The sequence below is a fragment of the Aquarana catesbeiana genome, linkage group LG10 (genome assembly GCF_042186555.1).
Source record: "Aquarana catesbeiana isolate 2022-GZ linkage group LG10, ASM4218655v1, whole genome shotgun sequence".
In the NCBI taxonomy this organism is placed as follows: Eukaryota; Metazoa; Chordata; class Amphibia; order Anura; family Ranidae; genus Aquarana; species Aquarana catesbeiana.
In genome coordinates, this window is record NC_133333.1 from 248,230,877 (window position 1) to 248,250,307 (window position 19,431).

General features: G+C 45.5%; 1 protein-coding gene across 7 annotated transcripts in view; it reads left to right on the top strand.

Annotated features, from left to right (window-relative positions):
• The first annotated feature begins 613 nt into the window (after window positions 1-613).
• TP73 (tumor protein p73) overlaps window positions 614-19,431 on the top strand; it is a 187,352-nt gene continuing 168,534 nt past the window's right edge. For 2 of the 7 annotated variants that reach the window (XM_073603594.1, XM_073603595.1), the window contains exon 1: window positions 615-1,288. In XM_073603594.1, the coding sequence (XP_073459695.1) occupies window positions 1,098-1,288 (191 nt within the window). In that variant the 5' untranslated portion in view covers window positions 615-1,097. Of the gene's footprint in view, window positions 1,289-19,431 lie in introns of all 7 variants that reach the window. The other 5 variants (XM_073603599.1, XM_073603601.1, XM_073603596.1 and 2 more) reach the window with 3 other exon arrangements.

Sequence of the window (19,431 nt, forward strand, 5' to 3'; positions counted from 1 at the left end):
GTAAATATTTTATTCTATCTTTTCATGTGACAACACTGTCTTGCCAATCTTCTTATAGCCTAGGCCATCTTTATGTAGAGCAGCAATTCTTTTTTTCAGATCCTCGGAGAGTTCTTTGCCATGAGGTGCCATGTTGAACTTCCAGTGACCAGTATGAGAGAGTGAGAGCGATAACACCAAATTTAACACACCTGCTCCCCATTCACACCTGAGACCTTGTAACACTAACGAGTCACATCACACCGGGGAGGGAAAATGGCTAATTGGGCCCAATTTGGATATTTTCACTTAGGGGGTGTACTCATTTCTGTTGCCACAAGTTAGGACTTTAATGGCTGTGTGTAGGATGACCACCTGTCCCGGATTGCCCGGGACAGTCCCGCATTTTGCAGGTCTGTCCCAGGTCCCGGGTACCTTCATTTACTGTGAGTAAAGTGGCAATGCGGTGGCTTTTTTGGGGACCGTGATCAGTGCTTCTAGGTAGAGTGTGCACCCCACCGCCCCCGCTGTGCTGTGATTCCTTACACCACAAGCTAAATTTTTGGGAGGGGGGGCTGTCCCTGAATTGCGGTTTGGAAATGTGGTCACCCTAGCTATGTGTTGAGTTATTTTGAGGGGGACAGAATATTTACATTGTTATACAAGCTGTACACTCACTACTTTACATTGTAGACAAGTGTCATTTCTTCAGTGTTGTCACATGAAAAGATAGAATAAAATATTTACAAAAATGTGAGGGGTGTGATCACTTTTGTGAGATGCTGTATGTGGGGCGGTCCTTAAGCAGTTTAAAGGGCCAGTAGGCGCCGGCTCCAAGGGGTTAAAAAAAAAAAAAAAAAAAAAAGTTTTGCTTATAGTCCTACTTTTAAACTTGAGCTATAAGACAACCTTTTGTTGTTACAAATGTGTTTCCTCTGAAATTGCTATTGTTCACCTTCATGGATGACATGCACACATCACGGATTGGCGGCCGTACGTCACATGGCGGTGGAGGGGGAACGTTTGATGGGCATAAGTGAGTTCAGTGATTTAAACTTGGCCTGTGCGTTGGCATTCGGAGGCTTCTTCTAAGCCAAGCGTAACACTCCCAGTTTTCTATGTGCTCAGTGTTCCAGGAAAGAGCATACAAACCCAAGCCACACTTTCCCCTCTCCGTCAGTCGTCTCGATGTCATCGCCTTGGAGACCGGGACGCCTCCGTGGCTCTCGGGCAGTGAAAGCCGTTTCGCAAGAACATGCCGCTCCCGTCTGCAACAATCCCAACAGGTTCCTCCACTACAAGGGAGCAGGTAGGGCCCAACGTCCCGGATTCTCACTTTTTTTTTTTCTAAATTCAGGATAAGGAACCACCTAGAATATTTGGTTATTCTATAACTGGCATCCTTGTAGAGTCTTCCTAAATCGGCTTCTAGTTTATCTGGTTATGAGATTTTAATCTTTCTACTTTTGTACATCAAAAGACAGCAAAGCTAAACTCCGGCCCTTTCTTTCCTGATCACAGAAGAAGTGTTACATTGTATCTAAAGCCACAACTTTTTTTTTTTTTTTTTATTAGTGTTAGATAGATCAGTGAAGGCTTAGACCCCCTGTCAGGGTTTTTTTATTGTCTGTGTCCCCTGCTGGCAAGATTAACCCCCTTTTATCTGTCCCCATGACATTATTGACAGTCAATGGAATATGTAGCTATTTCCCCCCCCTTAGGCTGGGTTTACACATGTGCGGTTTGCAATCTGAAGTCCGGTGCGGTTTTGTTTACCGGTTTAGGTGCGATTCAGGTGTGAATTTTTTGCTTGAATTTGTATCTGAACCAGACCTAAAATCCTGACTCTTTTTAAAGAGGAAGTAAACCCTGATGAGTTTTACTTCCTCTTTTTTTTTCCCCCTGCAAAGTAAAAGCATAATGGGCTAGTATGCATCGCAACTTACCTGCAATCGAAGCCCGCGATGTCCCCGCTGGTGGATGCATCCATCTTCACCCCTCTTCCTTTCGGAGCTGGCTCTGTGACTGGCCGGAATCGCGTGACATCACTCCCGTGCATGCGCGCAGGAGCCACCGGTCATGGCACGGTCCCTTTTTAAAAACGGCACGACCATGCCCTTTTTTTCGGTGCGCATGCGCCGGTGACGTCGGCACAAGCATATATGGTAAATATCTCCTAAACCGTGCAGGTTCAGGAGATATTTCCAGTACCTACAGGTAAGCCATATTATAGGCTTATCTGTAAGTTAAAGTGGTTGTAAACCCTTACAGACCACTATGACCTACAGGTAAGCCTAGATTAAGGCTTAACTGTAGGTGCAAGAAATATCTCCTTTAACCTACACGGTTAAGGAGATATTTTCCTAAAAACGGGCACCGATGTCTACGGCACATGCGCGCCGTACATAACCGCGCAGCCGCACTGAGCGTGCCGTTAGTGAAGGCGATCATGCCGTCACTGGCGACTCCCGTGCACATGCGCCGGAGTGACATCATCGCTGCTCCGGCCAGTCACAGCGCCGGAGCAGCAATACCCGGAAGTTACTCCAGGTATCATAGTGGCGACGGAGGAGGTGAACGAGGGTTGCTTCGAAGGCTTCGATCTCAGGTAAGTAATTCATAATGTGCTAGTATGCTATGCATACTAGCTCATTATGCCTTTGTCCTGCAGGGTGTTTTTTTTTTTTTTTAGAGAGGGTTTACTTCCTCTTTAAAGTGGCAGTAAAGGGATTACAACCACTTTAAAATGGGACTGCAGCTATCCCAGACATGTGTGAATCGGCTCCATGGAAAGCCGGTCTCTAGGCCGTCTGTGACCTGTATTCCTCCCAGAGTCTCAAAGCACCACACTGTCATGCTTGCAGCACAGGATCATTGGTTGCCATAGGCATGCGCACAGGGTGTGCTGGGTGTGCCCAGGCACACCCTAATCCCCCCATGCGCATTAGTGTTATCGTTCTGTGTAGCAACAGTGTCATGGGAAAGATCTCCCTCTTACCGGCTCTGCCATAAGAGAAGTGTTTATCCTTTTCTCTTTCACTGTGCCATCAGGGAGATCAATGTGCCGGGGTCATATATATGCAGATATATACACATGCATGTGTGTTTGAGCTTAAGGGTGCACACCCTAATGCATTAGGCTGCGCACACCTATGTTGGTTGCCTCCTGCCGATATCAACCAGGCTCTTCCCTGTGAGGGAGATGCAGACTCAAACCACCTCTGGACAGCTTAGGCTCTCTCCCACAGCTTCCCCCTGGCTCTCTCCCATAAACTTCTCCTGACCCAACTAGATCCTTGGACTAGACTTGCAAATAGGCCCCCCAGCTAAGCCTAGCTGGGACCTTGGTGTTTTCAGGCAGGCTTCCTCCCAGGCTTTTGCCCCAGGGTCTCCTGCCGATATCCACCAGACAATTCCTGGTCCAATTCCTTACTCAGCTATGAGTAAGCATCTATCGATGTGAAACGCGTTAGCTACGTCCTATGCACTGTTCCTGTGAGATGGCTTTTGTCCCTGGGTCTCCTGTCGATATCCACCAGACAATTCCTAGTAGGGGAGATATAGACTCACACTGCCTCTGGACAACTTGGGCTCCCTCCCACAGCTTCCCATACATCCCAACATTTTGAGATGGGAATGAGGGACACCTACTAGCAAATGTATGTCAGTATAGGACACGCCCCCCTGCCACACCCTCTTAAAGGAGAATTAACCAAAAAAAAGTTAATTAAATCCACAAGGGCTTTTTTTACCACTACTATTCCTTTATATTTGCTTTTAAAATTTACAAATGCAGCAATTTACAATTTGAAAGGTTTAGCACTGGGAAACAGGTTTTGAAAGTTAAAAAGTGCATTTTATATACAACTATATAGATCAGACCAAAATGAGGGGGAAAGAGGGACAGAGGGACATTGTTCTAAATCAGGGACAGTCCCTCAAAATCAGGGACAGTTGGGAGCTATGGAGCCTTCCTCCAGGCTCTCACCCGTGAGCTTCTCCTGTCTCAACTAGATCCTTGGACTAGACTTGAAAAAATTGGCGCCCCCCCCAGCTAAGCCTAGCTGGGACCTCGTTGTCTTCAGGCTGGCTTCCTCCCAGACTTCTGCCCAAGGGGGAAGAGCCCTTAAACTAGGGTCACCTCCTGCAGAGCTGGACCCAGGAACACTGCATTCTGCTGCTCAGGCTTTAGACTATTTATAAGCTCTCCCACCACCATCTGGGCACACCTCCCCAGGGATTGGCTGGATTCCCATAAATATTCAAGCTGCAGAATTTGTCCTTCCTCCCACTTTGTTCTAGAAATCTCTAGAAGACAGGGGGAAGTAACAGAGCAGCAGCCCGTGAAACACTGGGAAAGCCCTAAGAAATCCACCCCTGCTGCTCTGATTGCAGTGGAGCTAAACTAAATTTGCCTAGCAGCCTACGCTAAACTAGAAAGGTTCTACAAAGATGTGGCTAAATCTGTCAATGGGGTCACCTGTTAACAACTGCCTAAGCAGGGATTTCCCCTTAAAGCGGAACTTAACTCACTTAAACAAATTCTATCTTTGTCCCTCTCACTTCCTGTTACACAAATTGGTAAAAATACTTATTCTGATGTTAACAGTTTTGTTGCTTTTATGTTTTTTGTTTTTTTTTTTTTGTGCTGCAAGGCAGCACTTCCTGGTTTCCAGCCTAGACTAGGCCCCGCTGGCTCCTGGGATTGCTATATCACAGCTGTCCTAAGAGGCAACAGGGTGGATTTACTAAAGGCAAATAACCTGCGCACCGTGCAAGTGCAGTTGCACTCATTTTCCCCAGAACATAGTCAATGCGGTAAAGCTTCAAATACCGGGCGGGAATCGCATTCCTGTTCAAATCGTATGCAATTCTTTGCAGTGCGATTTGAGCCTATTCATTTCGTATGGGATCAAGTCACACCGCAAAGGTACAGTATTGGAGAATTTATATGAGTACTTGTGCAAACGCTTCATATCACCCCCCTGGTATCAGTAGCGGTGCAACTCTACTTTTAAAGTCCAACTCCAGGCATGATTATTTTCACACATTTCCAGCAGGCAAACATTCTTGTTCATTGGCTTATAAGCACTGCAGGTCTCATAGACCCCAGTACTATGGTTATGTCTCTGCTCCCCTCTCCTCCAGACCGTTCACAAAACAGAGTCCTTGGGTGGTGTACTTTGTGAATGGTCTGGAGGAGAGGGAGGCAGAGATGGGGGGTCTGAGAGCTGCAGCACTTGTATCCAGATCCGCTCTCACTGTACATCCTCCATCATGTAAACTACCTGACTTACAGGAGATAGAAGTATGACAGCGAGGTCCTCTGAGGAACAAGAATGTATGCCTGCTGGAAATCATTGTTGGTCAGGGGCGGACTGACAACTCATGGGGCCCCCGGGCAATAGGAGATTATGGGGCCCCCGGCAGGGGTGTAACTACCACCATAGCGACCCATGCGGGCGCTATGGGGCCCACAGCCGAGTGGGGCCCAGTGAGGATAAGAGCACCGCCGGCACAGTCTCCCAGCCAGGGGAAGAGAGAGGAAAGGAAGAGGCGAGCTGTCCGTATCAGCAGAGAGCTGAATTGCCCGATGTAAGAGCTTTCATTAGAACTTCCAGTGTTCCCGGGGCTCACGTCACATAGCTCCATCTTTTGGCCCAGTGCCTTTGATAGACAGAACGCCAATCCAATGCGGGACATGTGACCTCATCAAACGCGTCGGGCCAAGAGGTGGGGCTATGTGACGATGAGCCCCGGGAAGATAGGAAATTCAAATGAAAGCTATTACAGCGGGCAATCCCGCTCTCTGCTGATCCGGGTGGCTTGCCTCTTCCTCTGCATAGGTGGGGCTGTATGGGGCACAGGCAGACCAGGCTGTATGGGGCACAGGTCACGCTGTATGGGGCACAGGTCACGCTGCATTGGGCACAGGTCACGCTGCATTGGGCACAGGTCACACTGTATGTGGCACAGGTCACGCTGCATTGACACTAGGGCAGCTGTGGGGGGAGGGCTGTTTGCAGGGGGGCCCCATGCAACATTTTGCTATGGGGCCCAGCTATTTCTAGTTACGCCCCTGGCCCCTGGGCAATAGGAGATTATGGGGCCCCCGGGCAATAGGAGAAGATTATGGGGCCCCTGGGCAATAGTAGATTATGGGGCCACACAGTATACACACACACACACACACATACAATATACACACACAAACACACAGTATACACACACAGTATATACATACACACACTGAAAAGGTACTGGAGAGGCGGGGCAGCTATAATCTTGGGATTTTTTTTAAAAAACACAGATTTTTACATGCTGTCCCTGGTTTTATTGAGGCTGGCAACCCTGATGGGGCCCTTTAGTGGCATGGGGCCCTCGAGCAGTGCCCGAGTGCCCGAATGGTCAGTCCACCCCTGTTGTTGGCGCTTGCATCTACCTTGGTGGGGATCCACCTGACTATTACACACCTAGAAGTACTAATGGGAAAAAATGATTGCAAATGGGTGACTGTATTAATTCCATAAAAGTCCGTAGTATGGCACCTGAAGGCAGCCCAGTGGAGATGAGAAGCAGTACTCTGGAAAGGCTGGGAAAAGAAGCACAAGGCGCCACTCTAAGTGCAGTAAGTTATGAAATTTAATAAGCAAATGGTGCATATGTACTCACAAGTTAAAAACGGGCATATCAGAAATGAGGGAACAGCCGTCCGGGAGGGAGTCCATCCAAGGCAGAACGTTGGTGAAGTGGAGCGGGTTGCGCCGGTGGATGCCGACGTTTTCCTGGACCTCGACCACACATGATGCCGGGGGATGACGTCCCTTCCGGTTGGACGGTGTGTCAGTAAGCAGGCAACGCGTTTGCGGAGCATGCGCTCCTTCTTCATGCCTGTTTTTCAACTCACTCTTGTGAGTACATATGCACCATTTGCTTATTAAATTGCATAATTTACTGCATTTAGAGTGGCACCTTGTGCTTCTTTTCCCTGCTGGAAATCATTGAAGATAATCGTGCCCGTGGGGGTTGGGTTTTAAGGATATCGCTGTTCTTCGCAAAGGTATGGTTGTTGATGGCTGGCGAACTACAATGACCAGCAACCAGCTAAAGAAGCCCATTGATTGTTTCCAGAAGAGACTTGTGAGCGGGGTACCCGAGGAAGGCTGTGATAGGCATAAAGGGTTCATCATGGTTAATTTCAGTGCTGGCCGGGGTGACCAGAAGCTCTGGTCTACAGTACTGCATAACCTGCAAAAGGGGAAGTGTAAATAAGTGACACCCATTCTGAAAGCTCCTCTTGTCCATTTGACATCCGCTCCCATAGTTCCCAACTGTCCCTGATTTCGAGGGACTGTCCCTGATTTTGAACAAAGTCCCTCTTTCCTCCTCATTTGTCCCTCATTTTGCTCTGATCTATATAGTTGTATATAAAATACACTTTTTATCTTTCAAAAAGTGTTTCCCAGCGCTAAACCTTTCATCCAATTTCTAAATTGCTGCATTTGTATATTTCGAAACCCAATATAAAGGAATAGTAGTGGTTAAAAAAAAAAATCCCTTGTGGGTTTAACCAATCTTGTTTTTTTTGTACAATTCTCCTTTAAGGGGGCGTGTAGGTTTAATAATTTTTTTTCCCCATAATTCTCCTTTGTGAGGGCGTGGCCGGAGGTGGGGCCTATGGCTACGTACTTTTGCTAATAATAGGTGTCCCTCGTTCCCATTTCAAAAAGTTGGGAGGTATGTCCGCTCCTCTTGATTGGAAATGTCACAGGAGGTACGGCAGGGTCAGTGCCAACAGCAACCTCGGCAGTCCTTAAACCGATTCTTCAGTCCCCCCCCCCCCCCCCCCCAAAAAAAACAAATTAAAAGTCAGCAGCTACAAATACTGTAGCTGCTGACTTTTAATAAAAGGACACTCACCTGTCCAGGAATTCGGCGCCATCCTCACCTGGACCAGTTCTTCGCCGGTCTTCAGGTCCTCCACCATGCTAAATGTGGGAAGCCGCCTGTGACTCCTTGCGGCTTCCCACTGCTCATGCGCGGACCATGCTGCACTGAGTTTATAGTCCCACAGCCCTCTGGGACCTGTGATGTGTCCCATGAGGCGGGGTGGACCTGTCAAATCCAGGTATCTGCTCATCAACCCGCCACCAAAAAAAAGAAAAAAATCCAAAAGTCGAAGAGGAGGGGGGAGCTAGCAGAAAAGCCCTTTAAAGAGGAAGTAAACCCTGATGGGTTTTACTTCCTCTTTTCTCCCCTGCAAAGTAAAAGCATAATGGGCTAGTATGCATCGCATACTAGCCCATTATGTTGCACTCGCCTGCAAACGAAGCCCGTGATGTCCCCGATGTCCCCGCTGGTGGCTGCATCCATCTTCCCCCCTCTTCCCTCCAGGGCCGTGGACTCCGGCTCTGTGACTGGCCATAGTCCCGTGACGTCACTTCCGCGCGTGTCCTTTCTTCAGTGCGCATGCGCTGATTACGTCGGCACAAGCGTATATTTATCGCAGGTTTAGGAGATATTTCCAGTACCTACAGGTAAGCCTTATTATAGGCTTGCCTATAGGGAAAAAATGGTGTGTAATGCCGCGTACACGCGATCGGAAATTCGGCCAGCAAAAGACCGATGAGAGCTTTTGGTCGGAAAATGCGACCGTGTGTACGCTCCATCGGACTTTTGCTGGCGGAATTCCAGCCAGCAAAAGATTGAGAGCAGGTTCTCAATTTTTCTGTCGGAAAAAGTTCCTATGCGAAAATGCGATCGTCTGTATGCAATTCCGACGCGCAAAATTCCTACGCATGCTCGGAAGCATTGAACTTCATTTTCTCGGCTCGCCGTCGTGTTGTACGTCACCGCGTTCTTGACGGTCGAAAGTTCAGCAAACTTTTGTGTGACCGTGTGTATGCAAGGCAAGCTTGAGCGGAATCCCGGCGGCAAAGCCGTCGTATATCTTTTTCCGCCCAAAATCCCGATCGTGTGTACGCGGCAAAAGAGTTTACAACCACGTTAATGATACAGTGATGGATATGCATTATCTTCACAAAGATTTTCCAGTTTTAATTTGCGTCAAGAACTCCCCCTAAAGGGGTCCCCTTCCAACCCCAGGCCATATACAGCCTAATGGCCCGCTTTTGATTGTTTTCATCACTGGCTGTAGCACATAGCTCCCAACTTTTTCAGATGGGAACGAGGGACACCCATTAGCAAAAGTATGCAGCATAGGACACGCCCCCTGCCACGCCCCCTTAAAGGAGAAATATACAAAAAATGGATTAGTTAAACCCACAAGTGTTGTTTTTTTTTTTTGTTTTTTTTTACCACTACTATTACTTTATATTGGCTTTTGAAATTTACAAACGCAGCAATTTAGAGATTGAATGAAAGGTTTAGCGCTGGGGAACACTTTTTGAAGGATAAAAAGTGCATTTTATATACATCTATATAGATCAGAGCAACATGAGGGACAAATGAGGAGGAAAGCGGGACAGAGGGACTTTGTCCCAAATCAGGGACAGTCCCTTGAAATCTGGGACAGTTGGAAGCTATGGTGTAGTATATTGAAGTGTATGTAAAGCCAAGACTTTCATTTTGAGTCATGGATAGAGTAGGGAAGATTTAGGACCGTTGTCAAGTTCTTATTTTTGTCTGTGGCCCTGCTGGAGAGATTCACCCTCTTCTATTGTATTTACAGTAGTCACCAGAACAAGAGGTGAGGGTACGTCTTCCAAGAAACATACCAGTTCTAATTCGAAGAGGGAAATTTCCTAATTTGTAGGAATTTCCTCTTACTTCCTGTTGTGTCTCCAGAACAGGAAGTGAAGGACACTGACGAGAAAAATTCTAGTTGTCTGGTTGTTGTTCTGACCCTCCAGTTTTTCTGAGTCGCTTATATGGAATCTGCAAACAAAATTTTCTGAAAGAGATTGTCGTTTTTTTTTGTTTTTGTTTTTATGACTTCCATGGTTTCCTTGAATATCGCTCTCTTCTGGGATATACCTTTACCACTGTGACATACAATCATGGCCCCAGTGAAGGTGCTGTAACCTGGACTCCTAATTTCCTAGCTGGTGATCATTTGGTATTGCTGATCAACCAGTAACTTTGTAATAAATAGGAAGGTCTCCCTCTGCCCCCTACAGTCAAGGTGCAGATAAAAATCATCTGCTTCACTGTCTATGAAGATTGTCGTCAGTAGTTAAAAAGGAACAAAATGGCTTCAAAGCAGTGATTCCCATACTGCTACCCATGGGCCGGATGTGGCCCTGTGCATGTATTTAATTGGCTTTTGGGGCAGTATTTCTATTACTGACACCAATGATGGGGCACTATTCCTCCAACTGACACCAATGATGGGACACTATTCCTCCTACTGACACCAATGATGGGACACTATTCCTCCTACTGACACCAATGATGGGACACTATTCCTTCCACTGACACAAATGATGGGGCACTATTAATCCCACTGACATCAATGATGGGGCACTATTCCTTCCACTGACACCAATGATGGGGCACTATTCCTCCCACTGATACCAATGATGGGGTACTATTCCTCCAACTGACACCAATGATGGGCACTATTCCTTCCACTGACACCAATGATGGGGCACTATTCCTCCCACTGACACCAATGATGGGGCACTATTCCTCCCACTGACACCAATGATGGGGCACTATTCCTCCCACTGACACCAATGATGGGGCACTATTCCTCCCACTGACACCAATGATGGGGCACTATTCCTCCCACTGACACCAACGATGGGGCACTATTCCTCCCACTGACACCAATGATGGGGCACTATTCCTCCTACTGACACCAATGATGGGGCACTATTCCTCCCACTGATACCAATGATAGGGCCCTGTTCCTCCTACTGACACCAATGATGGGGCACTATTCCTTCAATTGACACCAATGATGGGGCACTATTCCTCCTACTAACACCAATGATGGGGCACTATTCCTTCTATTGACACCAATGATGGGGCACTATTCCTTCTACAGATAGCAATGTTGGGGCACTGTTCCTCTTACTAACACCAATGATGGGGCACTATTCCTCTTCCTGACACAAACAATGGGGCACTATAATTCTCACCGACACCAATAGGGCACTGTTCCGCCTAATGAAGCCAACTATGGGGCACTATGCCTCTGGTTGACACCAACACTGTGGTAATATTCCTTCCACTGACACCAACAATGGGGCACTGTTCTTCTCACTGACACCAACAATGGGGCACTGTTCTTCTCACTGACACCAACAATGGGGCACTGTTCTTCTCACTGACACCAACAATGGGGCACTGTTCTTCTCACTGACACCAACAATGGGGCACTGTTCTTCTCACTGACACCAACAATGTGGCACTGTTCCTCCTCCACAACAGGTGCTAGGCCAATTTTTACTCCAACTGATACCAACCCTGGTGCATTTCTCACCACCACTGCCTACCAAGTTTGGGGTGTTCTACTCCCCCCTGGCCAGTTTGCCCCCCCCCCCCCCAAGACTTAAGGACAGTGAAGTGGCCCTTTGTTTAAGAAAGTTTGGGGACCCTTGCTATACCAAATTTTTATCTAGTTCCTTCTGACATAAAAGCTTGAACTTATCCCTGTGATGTTGGGTTTGACTGTTAGCAGGAAAGTCCAAATAGACCGGGCACTAGCAATCTAAAAACTTCTGTAACTTTTAGAAGAACTACAAGTCCCAGCAAGACACAGATGAAGTGACATCACTGCTGTGGAACCAGCATGCAGCTCAGGAGTATTGAGAGTGACAGCTGCCATCTGAGGCTTCTCACACGGGTGTTTTATGTTAGGTGCCAGGCTCCCCTTTTGAAGCCACAGATGCCGGAGTTTTGAATTGAGCCATCCATCTCCCACACACAGGTCGCAGGCCCGGGGTCTAGATAAACATTCTATTAATACTGAAAGCCATGACACGGCTTATTTGTAATCCATTTTCACCGTCACCATCACAAACCTCACCGTCCCAAAACATCATAACAAAAGTGGAAGCTTAAAAAAAAAACAAAAAAAAACCTCCTTAAAACTTTTCATGACACAAAAAAAGAAAAAAAAAAAAAAAAATCACGTGGTCTGATGACTGCGCCGCCCACGGACTATAAAATGAGCGTCATCATGCGCCCTAAAAATAATTAGAACCACGAAGAGGGTATTTCCAGCCAATAAGAAGACGTTTGTCATATTAATGGAAGCCGGGTGAGTTCATCAATTTACAGCTGTGAGAAACAAACAAAAAAAAAATGTTTTTTAAGGGTCTCGGGAATATTGATGCAAGGTGTACAAAAATGAAACTTTTTAAATGTAGAAATGGAATTCGGCGTTTGCACAGCACATGGATACGTGGATTGTTCTTGTCTTAGCTGTTTATTAAAGTCTCTCATGATACGTAAATGTAACTTTTTTTATTCTATTTTATTTTTTTCGTGTGGTATTGTTCTTTCTGTTGGTTTGATGACAAACACGTGGCTGTGCGTTTTTTTTTTTTTTTTTTTGTCTGCTTACTCATGAGTATTGCTAACCATGATTGATCAGATTGATAGCATTGCGGATCGAGGTTACACATGTTAAAAAAAACAAAAAAAGGGGGTGCATAGTTGCAAGCTTGCTATAAAAACTTGCTGGCTGTGGTCTTTGTGAACAAAACGTGGCCAGCATGTGATCTCCTGATCCAGGAGCTGTTGAATCCGATTTTAAAAATGGAGCAGCGTGGGTTTTTTTTTTGGGGAAATGCGGTTTTTGTTTTTTTTTAAATTGATCTACGATGTGCTCCACCTTTCTGCCACGGACTTTGCAGCTATAAAGTTGGGTGTGAATTTGATGAGCTGGAGTAAAAATGATTTTATCTTTGTTCCGGTAGAGCGTATATATGGCGTTTTGTGTTACTGATGGCACCCAAAAAAATAATAAAATGGCGGCTATAGAGGTATACTCCGTGGCCTGTGGCTATTACATATTCATTGTTTTTTAGTTATTATTTACTGTATGGATGTAATATGACTATTCTGCAATTCACAGAAACGAGGGGGCAGCTCCTCGTCGGGTTCATGTTTTCCATCCGAATGAGCCCGTTGCTGTTGCTGTGTTTTGAATCAGCAGGGAGGAAATCGGAAATCGCATTTTAACGAGTGTATATTTGTAAAAATTTATATATATATATATATATATATATATATATATATATATATATATATATATATATATATATATAATATACACGATTTATGTAGCACCAACAGTTTACGCAGCGCTTTACAATGTACAGGGAGGACAGCACAATTACAATTACAGTACAGTTCCCTTCTGTATTGAACTATGCTGTAATTGTGCTGTCCCCCCTCCTCTACATTGTAAAGTGCTGCGTAAACTGTTGGCGCTATATAAATCGTGTATAATAATAAATAAAAAAATATATGAGATTGCTGCGTGTATGTATGTAAAATATGTAAAAAAAAAATATATATATATATATAATGTATTTATGTATATGTATGTGTGTATATATATATATATATATATATATATATATATATATATATATATATAAAAAAATATATATATAATATATGAGATTTCTGTGTGTGGCTTAGAGGAAGGACATACAGTAGATAAGGATCTAGAAACTCGGGCCTGTAGTGGTGCACGTGGTGGAATCTGGTTGCTCCTTTGTTCCCAATGCGGTGGCCATTTTTGTTGTTTCTGTATTATCCGACATTCATTTTTGAAAAGTGAGAGTTTTTTTCTCCTGTGTTTCCTCCTGGTGTGGTATTGATTGGTGGTGATCGTGAAAAAAAAAAAGGTGATGAGGTTGATGATATTTCAAGAAATAAGGAAGAGGATGTGGTGTAGCTGAAGGCCCACAAGTCCCAGCATGCCCTACTGATTTCGGCAATTTTAGAAAGACATTAAAATTTTTGCACATGTTTTCAATTGCCTGGCCGTTCCGTCTGCTAGCCGTGCACCTCAGTGGACATCTCAGTAACAAAGCAGCTAAACGTAGATAGAGCTACCTGCTCTGGCCCTTGGCTTTGTTTCTGGATATCCCAGTCTGCTACCTGCCCCGACCCTTTGATTTCTTTCCTGTCTGTTTAAGTCTGTTGTCTGCCTTGACCCTAAGCTTTGTTCTTGGCTATCCATGTCGACTAGGGTACCAAAGAGACTTTGACCCAAAGTGCCTGACCACCACTACACGACCACTTATAATAAAATTGACCAGACATGAAACCGACTGAAGTTTAATGGCCACAGCAGCCTTTTATTAACCAAATCTATAAATAACATATTAAACATATTAACACATGAACATCAGACAGTATTCCAGGGGCCCCAAGGGTCCTTGTGGGCATGCACTCCAAGTACCTGGGTAACCACCACTTTAGGCCTCCAGCCTCAGAAAGCCCTGCCTCGGAGACCAACCAACATCGCAGATACCACCAGCCAGAATAATGGGAGCCGTACCTCAGACGGGTCCTACAAATGTACCCTTTTGCCCCTAATTATAACCCATCCAAGGACTTCATGGCCCTGCCAGCCTCTATGACCAAAATGCCCCAGCTCCGTGACTTGCTAGAAAAAACAGAAAAGACCAAAACAACCACAATAACTCAAAAAACCTGGAGGGAGGGTGGTAAGTTGTCCCATCCACGCTCTCTTCCGACTAAACTCCTCCCGAAACCCTTCCAACTTACCAAATCCTGAAGCCCCTCCTGCTCCCATCTTTCCACCAATCTGGTGAGTGCAAACTTCCTCCATTACTTTACACTCACATAACTCCTCCTATGCTCAAACCCCTTCTAACCCAGTCATGTTGGCCCTCCTTCTAGGCTTTTTCCCTTTTTTACTCCTCCCTAGTCTGCTATCTGGCCTGACCCTTCTTTCCTGTCTATTTGTGTCTGCTACCTGCCCCGACCCTAAGCTTTGTTCTTGGCTATCCAAGTCCGCTACCTGCCCTGGCCCCTGACTTTGCTCCAGGCTAGCTGGCTTCTTCTGTCAGACCTACTTCCTGGGACCTTCTAGACTCCGAGACCTTGGTCCTAAGCAGGACGAATCTGTTGTGACCTAGTGTCCGCACTCAACGATGCCCATCTCCATCATCAGGAGCTCTGGTGCATACTGGGTGGCCCTTGAACCTTCGGCCCTGGAGAACCCTGTATCATCTGCTATGACGAGGGTTCCATCCTTTCCCAGAGTCCTCCCAGTGTGGTTTTAACTCTGCAGATCCAACTTTCAGGCTTGATCTTCCCAGTGGTGTCCTGCTCTACTAGGAAATGTCTGTCAGACCACACTTCTTGGGTATGTCTACTGTCCCTTATAGCAAGGGTCTTCAAACTTTATACTTTGCTCCTTTTTAAACATGGCCGTCCTTGTGTGTACTGAACCTTTTAGGCCTCCTTTACATATGCTGTGCCCTCTGAAGAGTAATCTGTGTTGGATTGCTCTTCAGAGGGAATTTGACAGGCGGTGAGGAGGCGTTCTATTGCCTATAAATCCCTTATACAGCCCACTTCCTCTTTCTTGTCTGGTCCTTAGCCTAGGCTTATGACACCATGCACAGCTCTCTCACTCTCATGAGAGTTTGCCAGGAAAGGAGGGGGGGAGGAGTCATAAGAGGGCCAATGAGAGCTGCAAAGCTAGGGGTGTGTCTGTGTAAATCCAGGAAGTGAACGGGCAGCAGCTTCAGCTGCCCACAGATAAAATGGCTGCAGCCAGACTCGGTGGAGGGAGATTTCTGTAGCCTATTTGGCAAGTACAGAATCACAGTATATATAAAATAATATGCAAAGTGGTTGGTGGGAAGCTTCAGAATGGCAAAGATGTTTTTATTACAAATGATGTGAGCAGACTGCAGTTCCTCTGCTTTTGACCCCTTTTATGTCAAAAGAACTGCTTGTTTTGTTCATGCCAGCCAATCGGCATATCCTGAAAAAAATAAATAAAAATGCAGTAAAAAACAAAAAAAAAAAAAAAAAAAACGGGTTGATTGGTTGCTGTGGGCAACTCAGACAGTTCTTATTGCAGGTTGATTTTATATACAGGCCCCGGGGGGGTGGTGTGCATGCAGCAGTGGAATGGTTACATCTCTGATAAAAAAAAAAACCACCTTAAATTAGGACTCTTCCTCCGAATGAATGAAGTCACGTGACCAGCAAACGTTCTCACCCACATATGACCACACAGCTGAGCACGCCAGATCTCCCAATTAAACCGAAACCAACAGAATATTTATATATATTATTAGTCTTTTTGTCTTTAAAGAGAGAAAACGCCTCCTGTGCCTGACCGGTGAGCTCTTCTCATATCCCCCAACCCGAGGAAAGGGACTGAAGGAGACGTCTGCATTTTGGTTGCTTGGCCATGACTGTTGCTCGAGCAACTTATGGAGGAATAGGAACTATGGCGGTCAGCCAAACTGCGTGGATGTGGGGGGGCGACCACACGCTGCCGGCCCTTTTTTTAAAGACTTCCGCATGCGCCATTTTAGAGATGGGCGCAGAGAGCGACCGGGATCTGTACCCTGGAGCAAGGCTGCTTCTAAGATGGCTGCACCTCTCGTGGTATCAAATGCTTTACTAAAAAAAAAAAAGAATAAACATTTTTTTTTTTTCTGCAAAAACTTTTTTACATTTTTTTTATTTTTTTTTTATTTTAAAACTGAAAAGAAAAAACGAAATTAAAAAAATGTCTTTTTGCACAGGGCTGTGATGCTCGGTCGCAGAAATGGCGGTAGTACCTGCGACGAGGTCCACGTTTCTGTGACATTTAGATCTCCCCCCCCCCCCCCATGCTACCTGCTGTGATAAATTAGGGAGCTCTATTTAAAAGAAAATAAGAATAAAATAAAAACTTGGTAAAATATTCAACTTTTCAGGAAGTTTTTAGCACTTAGCCCAGTGTTCACACTGCCGTGACTTCAAAGCCGAAAATCCCTGTGCGACTTCATCGCAGCTTGCATACGACTTCTTTTAACAGAAGTCAATGCAAGTCGCGTTTAAGTCGCACCAAAAGTAGCGAAGGAACCTATTTTCTTGACTTGAGTCGCACCGATTTAGAACGGTTCCATTGCAGTTAATGGGGTGCGACTTGTCATGCAACTCTCAAGTCGCATGACAAGTCATGGGTAGTGTGAACCAGAACTAAGTGTTAAATCAAAGGAGAACTGTTTTTTTTTTTTTGGGGGGGGGGGGGGGGGTGTTTTTTTTGTTTTTTTTGTTTGGTTTTTATTGGGAGTTTTAGGCCTCGTGCACACTGGGCGTTTTTACAGCTGCTGTTTTGGGCATCGGGCGTTTTTTATTTCTTTTTCTACAGCCAGTAAAATCCCCAGCATGTTCTCCTATGTGCCCGTGCACACATAGGCTTTTATCAGTGTTTTTTTTGGCTGGGGCATTTTCAGACTAGAACCCCCCCCCCCCCCCCCCCCCGAACTACTGTATTTGAAGAGGAGTTTTTCATATGTAAAAATGCTACAACGCTGTTAAATGCGGCTATCGAGCGTTTTAGGTGCGTTTTTGAGCATCAAGCTTTTTGTGGCTAAAAGACGCAAACGCGGCAAAACACTAATGCAAAAAAAAAAGGCAGCAAGACTTGCATTATTGCGGCATTCTATAGCTAACGCGTTTTTATAGCGTTTTTATAACATCCAGTGTGCATGAGGCCTTACAGTTATTCAACATAATACGCTTGTATGGCATCTATCTGAGGAAGGTGCTGGAGTGAACAATTTTACATTACAAGCCATTAAAGTGATTGTAAAGTCTTGTTTTTTTTTTAAATAACAAAAAAATGTTATACACACCTCCTCTCTGCAGTTGTTTTTGCACCGTACAGCCTAGATCCTCCTCTTCTCGGGTCCCTCTTTGCTGCTCCTGGCCCCTCCCTCCTATCATGTGCCCCCCCTCAGCCAGCAGCTCTCTATGGGGGCACCCGAGCCGCGTCAGAGCTCCGTGTATCCATTCAGACACGGAGCCCCGACCCGGCCCTGCCCTCTCTCTCCCCTGATTGGCTGACTGACTTTGATTGACAGCCGTGGGAGCCAATGGCGCCGCTTCTGTGTCTCAGCCAATCAGGAGGAGTGTCCCAGACAGATTAGACACTCGTGGACAGCGCTGGAGAGAGAAGGGGCTCAGGTAAATAATTAGGGTGTGCTGGGGTGGCTGCTACACACAGAAGATTTTTTAATCTTAATGCATAAAATGCAAAAAAAAACTTCTGCCTTTACAACCCCCTTTAATCACTTGACCTCCGGAAGATTTACCACCCTTCATGACCAGGCCATTTTTTTTTGCGGTACGGCTACTTTAGCTGGCAATTGCGCGTTCATGCGAAGCTGTAGCCAATTAAAATTTCCCCCACAAATGTTTTTTTTTTTTTTTTGTGGGAAAAATCCAGGGGTCTGATATATTTTGGAATTTGGTCAGCTTGTCTGTACTGAAAAGCGGTCAATTTTTCATATAAAAAAGCGCAAAGCTTCTTTTGGTGGTATTTGATCACCTCTGCAGGTTTTTTTTTTTTTTTGAGGAACTTGACTGGCCTGCACAGAGTCCTGAGTCCCTCAACCCGATAGAACAGTGTTCATCAACCCTGCCCTCAGGGCCCACTAACAGGCCAGGTTTGCAAGATAACTGAAATACATTACAGGTGATATCATTTGCTGCTCAAGTGATTGCAGTATTCTAGTCTGCATCTCCCCAAGGTAATCCATAAAACCTGGCCTGTTAGTGGGCCCTGAGGACAGGAGTTGATGACCACTGCGATAGAACACCTTTGGGATGAATTAGCAGAGACTATGAGCCAGGCCTTCTCGTCCAACATCAGTGCCTGACCTCACAAATACGCTTCTAGAAGAATGATCAAACATTCCCATAGACACACTCCTAAACCTTGTGGACAGCCTTCCCAGAAGAGTTGAAGCTGTTATAGCTGCAAAGGGTGGGCCAACTCAGTATTGAACCCTACGGACTAAGACTGGGATGCCATTAAAGTTCATGTGCGTGTAAAGGCAGATGTCCCAATACTTTTAGTAATCTAGTGTATTTTGAAATTTGACCAGCCTGTTACATAGTAGGTGAGGTTGAAAAAAGACACAAGTCCATCAAGTCCAACCTATGTTTACTGAAAAGCAGTCAATTTTTCATATAGTATACAATAACGGTGCATGCATGATTTGAAGTAGCCTATGTGAATGCTGGACTTTTTCAAGGCTTAAGCAAGGTCCTGTTTTGCACTTATGAAAACATGAGTTAGCAAACTAGTTTAAATTCTGGTGCAAGTAGATGCAAGAGGTTGGCTGTTTATTCAAGAGGGCTTCCCAAGGGTCAAACATCTGCATTAAAGCACAACCATTGCTCTACCCTGAATGGGTAATGCACAAGACATGGCGTGTAGTGGTGCCATTCATATTGAGAAGCACCGCAACCATTAACCTT